This window comes from Ictidomys tridecemlineatus, chromosome 11 (genome assembly GCF_052094955.1).
Source record: "Ictidomys tridecemlineatus isolate mIctTri1 chromosome 11, mIctTri1.hap1, whole genome shotgun sequence".
NCBI lineage: Eukaryota > Metazoa > Chordata > Mammalia > Rodentia > Sciuridae > Ictidomys > Ictidomys tridecemlineatus.
Genome location: NC_135487.1, coordinates 125,999,799 through 126,013,978, shown reverse-complemented (window position 1 = coordinate 126,013,978; position 14,180 = coordinate 125,999,799). Strand labels below are relative to the sequence as shown.

At 54.6% G+C, this 14,180-nt stretch overlaps 1 protein-coding gene across 1 annotated transcript; it reads right to left on the bottom strand.

Annotated features, from left to right (window-relative positions):
• Positions 1-4,781: 4,781 nt before the first annotated feature.
• Sh2d2a (SH2 domain containing 2A) lies at positions 4,782-12,964 on the bottom strand. Its single transcript, XM_078027360.1, has 9 exons — positions 12,836-12,964; positions 12,111-12,262; positions 11,340-11,524; positions 10,498-10,587; positions 10,142-10,310; positions 7,176-7,325; positions 6,655-6,942; positions 5,742-5,912; positions 4,782-5,265 (listed from the first exon to the last, which is right to left on the bottom strand). Exons 1-8 carry the CDS (start codon positions 12,867-12,869, stop codon positions 5,781-5,783), a joined length of 1,200 nt encoding a protein of 399 aa, XP_077883486.1. The 5' UTR covers positions 12,870-12,964; the 3' UTR covers positions 4,782-5,265; positions 5,742-5,780.
• Positions 12,965-14,180: the final 1,216 nt, after the last annotated feature.

The window sequence follows — 14,180 nt, the reverse complement described above, 5'->3', positions numbered from 1 at the left end:
CTGTGGCATGAAAGTGCTAATGATTAGATATAAGATGACATCCAACAGGCAGTGGTGCAATTCCTCTTCCTAACGGTGAATCCAATTTACACTGATGTCATTGACCTGAGCTCTTCTGAAAGCTTAGGGTAAAGCATGAGGGCTGGACACACCTCAGAGACTCCCCAATTCCCAGCCTCTGTTGGGGAGTGGAGGTGGCAGGGCCTACAGGTTTCAGTTAGCTGTGGGGCTCTGCGATGAAGGGACAGGACAGATGGCATGATTTCTTTATCTCAGAGCAGGTTTCAGGTGGGGATGGTCATAAAAACAGTGTGCCACTCGTACTGTGAACTTCCACTGAAACACACTGTCAGGTGCTGGACTCCAGGAGAACTTAGCTTCCAGGTTTCTGGCAGGAAAGGAGAGCTGAAGAAGGTCAGTCACGTCCTGTTTCAGGGAAACACAGGGAGAGTTAGCATTCTGCAAGGCTAAGGCCAGGGGGCAGTTTGAAGAGGCACATGGTGGGTACTTGGGGATAGGAGGGGGAGGCAGAGGGTGGCATCTCGTGCTTCTGGTGTGTGCGCTGGGGTAAGTTGAGGAGCCTGTTTCTCATTAAGCACACTGGAGGGTTCCGTCACTTACAGGAAAACCACCCGCTTATCTGAAATCTGACCTACTTCGGGTAGGAGCCAGACAGGGCTCCTGCGTCCCACAGGGACACTCAGGCTGTGCTTGTCCAAATCTTTGAATCCAGCCAGCCTTCAGCTAGGAGCATCAGCCCTCAACACATGCCCACTGTCCACAGAGGAGCTGGGGCCAGGGTGAGATCGCCCCTGCTAGGTGTCAGAGGTGGGTGAGACGGTGCAGCAGAGCACAGGAGGCTGAGGTCCTCCTGGGTCATGCTTGCTCTCCTGGGCCCAGCATGCTGTAGTAGAGCCTTTCCTGTCTTGAGTTGCCAGGCTCCTGGGATTCAGAAGTCTAACTCTTTTATTTTATTTAGTATTTTTAGTTGTACATGGAAGCAGCATCTTCGTTGATTTACTTTTATGTGGTGTTGAGGGTCGAACCCAGTGCCTTACATGTGGGAGGCAAGTGCTTTACCGCTGAGCCACACCCCAGCCCCCCAAAAATTTAACTTATTTTCGGGGCTGCTCCAAGATGTGGCAGGAAATGTTCTTTGGGCTGGGATGGAGGCACACGGGAAGAGAAAGTCCCAGTGTCTTTTGGGGATGGGCAGAATCAGACCAGTTCCCTCTTAAGGGGCTTCTTGCCTTCCACTCTGTGTTTTTGGTGGTCCTAGGGATTGAAATCGTGGTCTCCCATATGCTAGGCCAGCGCTCTGCTGCTGAGCTACGTTCCTCTTCACCTTCATTTCTCAAGAATTCTTATGTATATATTTTCAAAGCCACTTTTTTGTCCTACCAAAGATGGCATTTTACTTAGTGGTTGTAATTTTCTGGTCACAAAGAAATGCTAGCAGTGTAGAAGCTGAACAGACTCCATCGCAGGCCTTCTGGAGGTTCTGTTAGTGGGAAAGAGGAGACGGGTGAGGGAGAGGTAGGAGCAATAGGACTGATCTTGGATAAACTGTCTTGGCAGCATCAGCCACAGGGCTGGAGGAGGAAGGACTGAGGATCTTGGTCAGGAGTGGGTCCATGTGGTCCTGGAAGCTGTTGGGGGGACCAGGGCAGAGCCGAGCAAGCAGTTGACCAGGAAGCAGAGCTGGGAAGCTGAGGTCTAAGGATCAGCCTTGCACATGGTGGGGACAGCAAAGTTGTCCTGTGGAAGGTGTTTCAGTGTTGCTGGCTCCTGGGCAGGGGCCCAGCCAGGTCTTCACCCCAGCTGCATGTTGGGCAGAATGTGAAGTGCTGCGGAATGGGGACAGCTGAGTTTACAAGTTCCGTTTCTCAGTTCCCCTGTCTGCCAGCGACCCGCAGAGGTCCAGGCGGCCTTTCGGAAACATTCTGCATTAACTAAAGGAAAAGATGGAATGAAAGGGGCACCTGGGGAGAAGGGAGCGGGAAGAAGATAATGAGGGCCATCACCGTCAACCATGGTGCTGAAGGGGCCAAAAACTGGACTAGGCAGTGGGAACAATGAATTTGGCTCATAGCAAGGACTTCCACATGCTCTGGGGGTGAGAGGCTCTCCTGCGGATTGAGGAGTGGGCTGAGTCACATAGGTCCTTCGACGCAGGAGGGACGTAATGGCTCTGGGAAGATTGAGTCAGCTTAGAGATGCCCTCCCCTCCTAGCATTAGTGGTGTCTGACTGGGGACACAGGAACCTGCTCAGCATAATCATCCTGGTTCCCTTTTCCTGTGCAAGTTCCTCACCTTCATCCTGAGGTCTCACTGCAACCCAGGCCTCACTCAGCTTGGTAGGAAAGGCAGGGTTAGAGTCAGCAGTGGGGAGAGTTGTTCACCGTGGTCTGCAGACCTGGCTGCGGCTGGAGCCCTTTAGGACTGGGACCTTGTCCTGCTGCCTGCAAGGCACCTTATGCTATCAGAACGCTGGTCTGGGATGACAGAATCTGGGCACTAGGCCCAACTGCCTCCAGCTCTTGTCACCTCCCATCTCTAGAGCTCCACTTCCTCTCTGGGTGCACCCAAACTCCATCTTGAAGGCTCCCTGAAGTTCCTCTGTGCCTAGCGGGCCCGCTTCAGATCCTTTCACTTGCATGGTCTCTGTTTCACAAGAAGTGGTGACAGTAGCACCGAACAAGGGCCTAAGGCTGCACAGCTGGTTAGCACAGCACCCCAACAGGCTTCTGATGACTTCCTCATTGTCTGCATTCTCCTGCCACCCCTCACCGTGGAAGGGAAAAGGAGGCCATCCGAGGTCCCACCATGCTCGCCTCGCAGAAATATCAAGAGAGCCGCTGGGTTTCCCTATCCCACCCACACCTGCCCATTCATTATATCCTGAAGTCTGGGGAAGTCTTTGTTTTCTGACCCCGCCTTGCCTAACAAGTGTGAGAGGCCCTGGGTTCAATCCTCAGGACCACTGACACACACCTGTAATCCCAGAGGTTGAGACAGGAGGATCCCAAGTATGAGGTCAGCCTCAGCAAAGCTTTGTCTCAAAATTATAAAAAAGGGCTGGGTGTGATGGTGAATGCTTGTAATCCTAGGGGTTTTGGAGGCTGAGGCAGGAGGATTGCAAGTCCAAAGCCAGCCTCAGCAATTTAGCGAGGCCCTGAGCAACTTAGTGAGGCTCGCTCTAAAAATGCATACATATATATTTAAAGGGCTGGAGATGTAGCTCAGTGGTAAGGCTCCCCTGGATTCAATTCCCAGTTTCAAAAAACAGCCACTCTTTTCTGCCTCCTCCCCCTTCCACAAGGAATCATCCAGGAGGCCACTCCTTGAGTCTACCCTGAGAGCTTTCTTGCACTTTCAGCCTCCTACCCATCTCAGCAGAGCCATCTGCTCCCCACGCCCCTCCTCCTCTCGCTCAGGAGGGGTTCAGACCTACAGACAAAGGAAGTGGAACCCCAACTGTTGACTCAGCATTCCTGTTCTCCTTCAGCTGATTCGCAGTGGAGTGGAAAGGAGGGAACTGGCTAGTCACTGGAGCTGGCGCCAGGGCCAGGCTGGGGGTGGTGTGGCAGCAGTGCCCAGGCCTAGGGAAGGTAACGGGGGACAGGGGGCTGCAGGGTCACTGTGCCCTGGGGTCTCCCACCCACAGCCATCAGACCTCATCCTCTTGCTCTGCACCCTGACAGGAAGTGGGACCCTGACAGGAAGTGGGACCCTGACAGGCACTGACTGCAGAGACAGTGTGTGAGAACAGGCAGTGCGGAGGGGAGGGGCCCAGCATAACCCAGGCCCCAGGGGGACCTGGGGACCACCCTGAGCAAACAGCCCTTCCTCAGAAAGCCAAGACAAAACTGAAACCCAGGGCAGATGCTTGCAGGTGGTTGGAGCCCCAGGTGGAGCTTTGCTAGCCCTGAAGTAGGTCTGGACAAAGAAGCTCACAAAAGGAGCCGGGGAAGGAGTGGGGTCCTGAGTGAGGCCAAGGGCCCAAACCCAGGAGGCTCAGGAGACAGAAATGCCCTGGAGCCATTTCAAGGGTTCATGGCACATACACAGAGGCTTAAAAGGCACCTTCCTCCTCCCCAGTCCCAAGCTTTGCACAGGGTCTAGGAAGGAGGTGAAGGGGCTACCCTTCAGTCACTCCCATCCCTGCCCATTTCTCTGTGTGTGTGTGTGTGCACACGCGTGATTGAGTCCAGCAGAACACTTTACCACTGAGTTAGATCTCCAGCATTTTTTTTTTTTTTGATGGTGCTGGGGATCAAACCCAGGACCTTGTGCATGCAAGGCAAGCACTCTACCAACTGAGCCCCAGCCCCTATCCCCAGTATTTTTTATTTGGAGTCAGGGTCTCACTAAGTTGGTAAGGGTTTCCCTAAATTGCTGAGTCTGGCCCTGAATTTGTAATCCTCCTGCCTCAAGCCTTCTGAATAGCTGGGATTACAGGCATGTGCCACTGCACCTGGCTTTGCACCTCTATCTTTACTGGCACTGGCTAGTTCGTGCAGCTTCCCCACTCCCCCAGCCCTTCGGACTCAGTCCCCCACCCACTACTTTGGGCAGGGATACTTTGCAGAGAGAGGCCTGCCGCCTGTGCCCTGGGGTCTCCCACCCACAGCCAGCAGACCTCATGCTCTTGCCCAGGTGTCTTTCAACCCCTAGATCCCTCTGTCCCCGCAGCATTGGCAGTTCAGCCACAACAAGAGAGAGAGAGAGAGAGAGAGAGAGAGAGAGAGAGAAGGAGCCTGGAGAACTTGGATCCCTGTGGGGGGAGGTTGTTGGCGATGATTTATTAGCCAGACAAGAATCAACAAACAAGTTCTAACATCTGTTCTCACCAAACCATTCCTCAGACAACAGCAGCATTGGACTGGGGCCCAGACTCAAAGGCCCAGAGGGCCAAGGAAATTAGACTCCAGGAGGAGAAACCAGGGCAGCAGGAGCCAGAGGGCCCTGGTAGCACACTACTTTGCTGTCTTAGAGGATCACCAAGCATCAAGCCACTGGATTTCTGGGGACTCTCAGCAGTCAGTGTGTGTGTCCCTAAGAGGAGGAGGCAGATTCCACATTTGCTCCTCTGAAGTCCAGGTTTTGTTTTTTTTTTTTTAATTGTGTGTGTGAGAGGGCAGACCTGTCAGGGGACAGGGCTAAGTCAGGATCCAGGAGAGGGACCCAGCACTCAGACCCCGACGTGGCAGAAGTCTGGAAAAGCAGCCAGGTTTCCTATCTGAGGAAGTCTCTGACGTTTCCTATGGAGAGAGTTAGAGGATAGGGGGTAAGGAATAGACCCTGAACAAGGAAGTCAGGAAACCTGTGTTTTAGTCCTTGACCTTGACCCAGTCACTATCCCTCTCTGGCTTTGCTTCCTTATCTGCACAGGAGGGAGCTGGACTTGATCAGTCAGGGCAGATGAAACACTGCTCCTCCTCCCTCCAGCATCAGTAGCAGACATCACTAATCAATCATGGTGCTCCTTTCTGCTGAGTTCAGGTATGACCTTAGCATCCTTTCCAATGCGGCTCGCTAGGCAGCCACGACCAACGGATTGGAGTTGGCATGCAAGATGACACCTCTTTGCCATCCTTGCAATAGATGAAGGCTGAAGTTCTTTCCAGTTTTGATCACCTTTATATACCATCCACATTTCCTGAGGACACCCAGCATGTGTGTGTGAAGGTCTCTGGACCTGATGTCCCAAGTTTTCCCCCAACCAGCTCAGACTTACCACCTATAGAGGAGGCCCAACGGGGAGCCCCGCCTGTCCTCAGTCCTGAAGCACCTGTCTAGAGAGGTTGTGGGGAAGGGTGTGCCTCCAGGGGAGTGGAGGCTGCTGAGGCAGGGGAGGGCCTTGTCCAGCCCCAGGATTCTCAGAGTGCCTCTGTGGACCACCTGGATTCTGCAGAGAGAAGGACAGTCCTAGGTCACAACCCTACTTTGCCTCTTAGGCCTAGATGCAGTCTCAAGGGCAAAGTCGTCTGGGCTTAACAGACTTGCCCTCCAGAGGCAGAATCTAAAATCCTCTCATTCATTTAGCAAGCAGGATATGGAACACAGAAGGAAACAATTTGAGGGGCAAGGATTGGCAGTGTGGAGTTTGTGGGACACTGGAGAGTGAACCAGACCACAGAGAAGTTTGGATGGTGACATGGACTGGCGACATCAGCTCCTGGCAGGAGTGTGTGTGGGGATGTGGATGTGGGCAGGCACAAGGGCTGAGGGGGAGTCCGTGGCTCCAGCAGGGAGGGATGGGGAGCAAGGAGGGGGATGGAGACAGAGGGAGAGGGTGGTCCTGGCCAGTGGGTCTAACACATTATGTGACAATAGGTAACCTAGACAGGGACTTGAACTCATCAGTGGGAGGACGGCGTGGGAGGATGGAAGAGGGAGGCAGGAGTGTGTGTGCCCCTCCCCTGAGCGCACCTGAGATGACACACAGGACTGGAGCGCTGACCCCGGAAGAGGAGAGGCGCTAGTTTGGGGCTGGGAAAAGGGGTCAGGCAGCCTGGAGCATTCTGTCCCTCCCCCTTGCGGGGGGTAAAGACCTCACCCGGCACCCAGTCTGAATACCTTCTCCATCCTCCTCAAACTGTGGCGCGGGAAGTCCTTCTTGGACTCCTTCTCCCTGCACCCTCATTTACCTGGCCTCCTGGGACAGGCCTGGATAGGCACTTGCGGAGGACGCGGTGCCCAGCGGACGCCGTCGCTGACAGACCTTCCACCTCGGCATAGATGTTGCTGGGGGCCTCCCCAGGGCTGCCCCGGCCCATGGCGTAGAAGGCGATGGGTTCCTCGGGCTCTTGGTAGATGGGGTGGGTGGGTTTGGGGGGTGGGACTGGGCGGGGTCGCGGGGCGGGGCTCGTGTAGAGTTCTGGGGGCAGTTGAGGTTTGGCGGGGACGGGAGGCTTGGTCCTGGGCGGCTGAGTGGGCTAGGAGGGAAGACGAGGCCAGGGAGGAAGGCCAGTGGGCGCAGCTGCCACCAGCCGGGCTCTCCTACCCCCTAGGCCCCTCCTCCTCCTCCCCGTGGCTCCACCCCTCTCCTACTGGCTCCTCCCTGTGGCTCCACCCCCTTCTGGCCCCTCCCCACGGCTCCACCCTCTCCTGCTGGCTCCTCCCCGTGTCTCCACCCCTCTCCTGCTGGTCCTGTGGCTCAAAGCGGTACCTCCTTGGGCTCCCAGGCCCCCTCTTTGTGCGGTAGGGCTGGAGCCTGCCCCTGTTGCATGTCTGGGTTGTGCTGGGGGCTTGGGTTCTGACTGTGGCTTCCAGAGTCTGACTCTTCAGTCCTTAGGGACAGCCCTGCAGGCTCAGGAGTCTGCTGGGAAAGAAGCAGGGCTGAGGGACTTGATGTGGGAGGGGACAGGTGCCAGTGGGCAGGTGATTCAGGAAGACCAAGCAATCTGGTCCAAGAGGAGGACAGGGGAGGGAAGAGACATAGAAATTTGGCCTGGGCTGGGTTCTCTGGGTGAGGAAGAGGGGATGGACATGGCAAGGAGGCTAGGGGTCAGATGGAGGGGGACAAACTCTGGTCATAGGCTGTGTACACATCAAACTTAATTTCATCTGGAACACAGGACCAGGCCAATCTTCATTTGCGCCTGTGGTTGTCAAATACAAGAATGTGAAGTCTTGGTTTTGTGGTACTGGGTTTTCATTTTGAGACAGGGTCTCAGTAAATTGCTTGGGGCCTCACTAAGTTGCTGAGGCTGGTCTTGAACTGTCAATCCTCTTTCTTCAGTCTCCGGAGAGACTGGGATTACAGGCAAGCACTACCATACCTGGCCCCAGCTCTTTTTTAGTTTTTTTATTTTGAAACAGGTTTTGCTAAGTTGTCCACATTGGCCTTGACCTTGTGATTCTCCTGCTTCAGCCTCCCCAGTCGCTGGGATTACTGGCACACACTACTGTGCCTGGCATGGCTTTAGAAAAGTCTTTAGCTTCAAAATTATCAGGATGGGAATGGATCTCCATGACAGCTGTGTCTGTGTTTAATTTCTGCATGTGCAAGAAGCTTAATTTATGGAGATATAAGCTAAATTTTTAGGGGCAGAGACTGCCTGAAGAGAGATGAGCCTCATAGTGGAAGGTCACGTCCCATGGTAGGTGCTTTTAGCTCAGCATTAACCCTAGCTTCATGAATGTTCTCCGCATGCCCTCTACTCCTGGTAAGCTAAAGCCACAGGGACTTTCTTGTGCTCCTACAATCCACTGCGGTCTTCCTGGATCCAAATCATAATCCTCTTTCTCCTTGTCCTCACGCTCTCCTCTCTTGGAATTCTTTCATAAATAAAAGTGGCAACACAGGGGGCTGGGGTTGTGGCTCAGTGGTAGAGCGCTCACCTAGCATGTGCGAGGCGCTGGGTTTGATTCTCAGCACCACATAAAAATAAATAAAATAAAGGTATTGTGTCCAACTACAACTAAAAAAAAAAAATTTAAAAAAAGTGGCAATGCTACTTTGCTGCCCAAATAGCACCTTAGGGTCAGCCTCAATACCCACTGTCCCCCCACATCAAATCCAATACCCGTCTGCCTTGTCCACTGCCTACATATTTTTCTCATCTGCCCACTCATCTCAAGCCTGCAGCCACCACCCTTATTAGGGCTTCTTCATCTCTCCCTGCCTCCTCTTGCCCTCCCAACCTGTTCTGGTCTCCTTACCCAAACTCCCTAACAACCTGCAGGATTGCCTGTTGCCCAGGATAAACCAAACTCCTGAGAGCTTCCGTGGCAAGACCCTGTGTGACCCTGGCTTAGACCTCAGTCCCCGACAGCATGCCTTTAGCTTTCTCAGCTCCATCCAGCTTCCCTTCTCCCCGAGACTTTCCTATATCCTGCTATAGCTGCTTGAGAATCTTGGGGTTCTCCCCTGCCTATTCCTCTCAAAGGCACTGAACCAAATCAAACTCCATGAAACTTCCTGTTGGTCACCAATGACTTCCTTTGGTAAATCCAGTGGTCAATTTATGTATTCTTTCTCTTCCTCTCTCCCTTTCAGTACTAGAGATTGAACCCCGGGATGCCCTACCAATGAGCTACATCTCCAGCCCTTTTTATTTTTTGAGGCAAGGTCTTGTTAAGTTGCTGAAGCTGGACTTGAACTTGAAATCTTCCTATGTCAGCCTCCCAAACTGTTGGGATTATAGGCATGGACCACTGTGTATGGTGCTGGGTTTTCTTCTTGATGCTTACTTACTGTTACTGGACATAATCAAATACTATTTTTTTTGTGGGGGGGGTACTGAGAATATAACTCAGCGGCATTTAACTCCTGAGATGAATCCCCAGCCCTGTTTATTTTTTATTTTGAGACACGGCCTTGCTAAATTGCTGAGGCTGGCCTTGAACTTGCAATCTTTGCGCCTCAGCCTCCCCAGCCTCTGGGATTACCACCATGCCTGGCACTGTGCACTATTTGTTATTTCTATTATTTACTTGCTGTCTGTCTCCTTGTACTAGAATGTAACCCTCTTGAGGCTGGGATATTTTGGTCAGTGTTGTTCACTTCTGTCCCCCCAATGCCCAGAAGGATGTTGGGCACACAGTGGTCTCTCAAAACAGACTGAACCTTTTAAGAGAGGCAATCCCTGGCTCTGCACCTGTTAGGTGAAATGACACTCCCATATTCTCCTGGCACCAAAATCTCCATACTGGATCCCTATCACTTGTCTGTCTTTCCTGCTGAAAAGTAAGGTTTGCAAGTGTAAAACTTGCCTGTCTTGTCCATGAATCTATTCCCAGGGCCTTCCAGTACCTGGTAGGTAGCTTTAGGTACTGAGTAAATGTCTCTTAACTTAAAAAAAAACAAAAGGACTGGGCTGGGGAGGTGGTGCATGCCTGTAATCCCAGCAGCTCAGGAGGCTGAGGCAGGAGGATGACCAGTTGAAGGGTAGCCTGGGCAAAGTCAGCAGGCCCTGTCTCAAAAAAAGCGGGGGCGGCGAAGGGGAGGATGGGGATGTAGCTTAGTGGTAAAGGGCCCCTCCTCCCCCAGCACTCATTTTTCTGGAAGATGTGGGCGAGGACGTCAGGAATGGGTCGTGTGTCGGGCTGAGAAAGTGCCTGGTGCTGGGGTATGGGCCTGGACTCGGGTGAACAGGGGCTGGCCCGAGTCCCCCCGGGCTCCAGGCGTACCTGGCGGGCGAGCGGCCGGGTGAGCGTCTCCCCGTAGGGGCTGAGCGGACACTCGGTGTAGTGCCGCAGCAGGTCCTGCAGCTGCGCGTGGGCGCTGTCCTCGCCCAGCACCACGTGGCGCCCGTCCCTGAGCTGGGCCAGCAGGAAGTGGCGGCAGCAAGTCCGGCTCCTGGAGGGCGTCAATCAGGATCAGATTCGCCATTGCCTCTCCCTGGCCAGGGCCACCAGCTGCGACCCCTACCTCCCAGCTCCAGGGTCTCTGCCCTGAGCCATCAGAGGGCGGAGCGGGAGCCCCGCGGGGAGAGGCTGAGTCAGCCCAGTCCCGCCAAGTGATTAGCCCGAAGCCCCGCCCTCACCTGTAGGTCAGCACGAAGGTCACGGCGCTCTCGCTGAACCGCACCAAGTAGCATCCCTGAGGCTGGGGCCCCAGCAACCTCTCGGCCTCCCTGAGGGTGATGCAGAGAAGTGGACGGACCTGGGCCTGACCCTCCTGGCCTCTCTCTGCCCCCGTGATTCTCGTGGGGATGGATCCCCACCCCCAAGCAAGCATGCGGGAGGCTCGCAGAGCGGGAGGGTGGGCATGCAGAGGGAGGATGGGTCGCAGCTCTTCCACTGGGGGGGGGACTGGGTGTGGCCAGGGGCAAGGCTCCGGACACCCTGCATCCTACCAGGGCAGCAGCTGCAGTAACAGGGATGGTAATTAGACTTCTAGAGCTCAGAGATCACAGGCTGAGAAATGGAGGGGGCTCTGCAAGGGTAGGAGGCGTGTGGGCAGGAGAGAGCCAGAGAGAGAGAGATGCAGGGAGGGAGAGAGGCAGAAAATCTGAGGACTAGAGATCGGAGACGGTAGGTTAAGGCAACCTAGAGGAGAAAGAGGCACACGGAGGGCTGGCCCTGAGCCTGCCTCTCCAGTGGTCTCCCTCCCGAGAGAGGTTTCAGTGAAAGGAAACTCTAGGAGTTGGAGTCTGGAGTCAGCCTCAATCAACTCTTTCTTTTTTCTTTCCCTGAGGCATTGGGGATTGAACCTAGAGGTGCTCTACCACTGAGCTTCATCCCCAGTCCTTTGAAGCTGCCCAGTTGGCTTTAGCTTGTGATCCTCCTGCCTCAGCCTCCTCAGGAGCTGGGATTATTGGCCTGTGCCTCCACACTGGCTGACTGCAGGCCCTGGGACCTGCCGCGGCTGCTCTCGGTGACTCACCTCCGGGTGATGAAGCCATGGAACCAGGCTGGTGCTGTCCCCTGCTGCAGGAGCCAGGGGGCCTGGGTCTTCTGGAACCAAGCAAGGATCTCGGCCTGCAGGGACAGGCCATCTTCCCCGGGCACCTCTTCGGCCTTCTCAGTATTCCCTGGGACAGAAGCAGTCTCTGGGGTCCAGGGAGATGCCTGGAGAGAAGAGTTCAGGGAGGTGATTAGGGGGCTTCCTGATCCCACGCCAGCCACTACCTATTTTAGGGTAGAATTGACCAGAACATCCTTCCCAAGGTCACAGCTTAAATCGCTTCTTCAGCTCCAGCTGTTTGGTTTCCAGAGACCCTCCCCCCCCTTCCCCTGGGTCCTGCCTTTAATCCGGCCCGCAGTGAGCTGTTAAATAGTGGGGGGAGAGGCAGCCAGGCAACTTCATGTCTGGGTGGTGAGAAGGGCTGAGGTGGGGCGGGGATGCACGAGCAGAGGAAGGCGCCCGATGAGGGGTCTCTTCTGGGACTCTGTGCACTGTAACCTGGTGGCCTGCCTGTGGGCCCAGCCTGAGCTTCCCAGGGGCAGAGGAGCAGCGAGGGGTGAGCAGGCAACTCAGCCAGGAAGGACGCACTGCCCATCTCCTTGCCCCATTGGGGGGCTCCCGCCCCGTTGGCAGCCCCCGATCATTCGTCCCTGCCCACTCTCGTGGCAACCTTTGCCAGGCGCACATCCTCACCCTTGGGAGGTGGGAGCCCATGAGAGGGTCCTCTCCACCCCCGACATTTCCACTCACCGCCGCGTGGACAGCCAGCGTCCCCAAGCTGGGCGGGGGCTCCTCCGCCCTCAAGGCCTGCGGTTGGGGCAAGCCGGAGCTCAGGCATCGCTGGCGGGTCCAGTCCATGGTCTGGAAAGTGCTGAAGGTTGGGGCAGGGACTTCATAACTCCCTGTTGGCACAAAGAAGGCTGCTGGGTTCCTCGGAAAGGAGCCGCCTCTATCCCCTTCCACCCAGGCTTAGAGTGACTCCAAGGCCTCTGACCAGGGACCTGTACGACAGGACAGGACATGACAAGAGAAATGCAAGAGGGACAGCAGCGGGGATCCTCAGGTCCGGGAATAAGCTGCCAAGGTGTCGCAGAGGGGCTGGTGCAGCTGGAGGGCAAGTGGGGTGCCAGGAAGGAGAGGCTGGGAATGAGGCCTGGGGGTCTCACAGAGAGGAGGGCTCCAGGCCAGGCCCCTCTCGGGACCAGGAGCCTCTGCCTGCCACCCCATCCTCCCAGTGTCTCCTTTCTCCCAAGAAGCCTCAGCCCACGGTGACACCTTTGTCCTCTGGGCTTGAGTAGACAGGGACCCCAGAGGGAGCAGGCGTGGCGGGCACTTGGCCAGTCGGCCTGCCAGCTGTGGCTTGGTGTGGGCCCCTCACCCGGGAGGTGGGAGCTCAGACCCAGGGCAGCAGCAGTGGTGGGGGTCTTGGGGGTCTTGCTTCCCCTCCCACCCACACTCTGAAACTTCACACCTACCTGGGGGGCCTATCTGGGCCAGGGGCATCTCCATGGGAGCAGGGCCCCAGAGCAGGGCGGGTGCCTGTGCTCTCAACAGGTATGCACACTCAGCAGCTCCCCTCTTACCCAGCCCCCAGGGACAGGAAGTGTCGCTTCACCCACAGCCTGAGCCCCAGCAGAGTCCCCACGTCATGGAAAGCCCAAAGATCATTGTCCCACCCCGGAAGCCAGGCAGTTGAAGGTGTTGTGGTGGTGAGTATTTATGTCATTCGGTGTTTAGGTGTTGGGAGGTCCTTCCTGCTATTTGACCTTCATCCATTCTGATTCTTTCTCTGCTCCTTTACCTCCAAATAAGATCTCTAAGGTGCTCAGAACTGCTTGGAGATTCACACTCAAGATTATGCTTTGAGGAGATATGAGAAGGGAGGGGATGGTGGCAACAGGAAGGATGTTAGTCAGACTTCTGGAGGAACTTTTTGAGGTCATATGAAATCTGTGAGACAAGGATTTAGGGCTTCCATCCTTGAGCAGATAGTGGAGGTGAATTAGAGCAAGACCAGGCGATCTTGGAGGAGGGAAGGAGAATTCCTACAAGTAGGTCCCTATTAATATCAACAATATTTGCAGTTGTCATCAGTAATATCTGTGCTGAAGTTTCTGGGCTCAAGCCTTGGTTCAAGCGGTCCTCCTGCCTCAGCCTCCAGAGCAGCTGGAACCACAAGCATGTACCACCTGCCCACAGCGTTATCATTTTATTTCCCAAGGCCTGAAAGTGCAGCTCAGTAGCAGGTCAATTAACCCTGGTTTCAATCCCCAGCACTGGAAAGGGAGAAAGGTAGAAAGATTTTCTTTCCTAAGCATGAAAACCCTGGATTCAAAATCTGAGGTGTAGCCCAGTGTGGTAGCGCATGTTTGTAATCCCAGTGGCTTAGGAGGTCGGGGCAGGAGGATCATAAGTTCTAGACCAGCCTGGGAAACTTAGTGAAAACCTGTCTCAAAAGAAAACATAACAGATCTGGGTGTGGTGACGCATGCCTGCGATCCCAGCAACTTGGGAGGCTGAAGTAGGAGTATTGAAAATTTAAGGCCAACCTCAGCAACTTAATGAGAACCTAAGCAACTTAATGAGACTCTCTCTCAAAATAAAAAGTAAAAAGGTCTGGGAAATAATAGAGCAGTGGTTAAGCACCCCTGGGTTCAATCCCAGTATTAAAAATCAAATAGAATCAGGGCTGGGGTTGTGGCTCAGAGGTAGATTGCTTGCCTAGCATGTGCGAGGCCCTGGGTTCGATCCTTAGCACCACATAAAAATAAATAAATAAAATAAGGGTATTGTGTCCAACTGCAACTAGAAAAAAATGTT

Coding starts and splice junctions, on each gene's coding strand:
- Sh2d2a (XM_078027360.1), bottom strand. CDS start 12,869: ATGGAGATGCCCCTGGCCCAGATAGGCCCCCCAG. Junction 11,525..12,110: donor CGCTGGCTGTCCACGCGGCG/GTGAGTGGAAAT, acceptor TCTTCTCTCCAG/GCATCTCCCTGGACCCCAGA. Junction 10,311..10,497: donor ACCTTCGTGCTGACCTACAG/GTGAGGGCGGGG, acceptor GACGCCCTCCAG/GAGCCGGACTTGCTGCCGCC.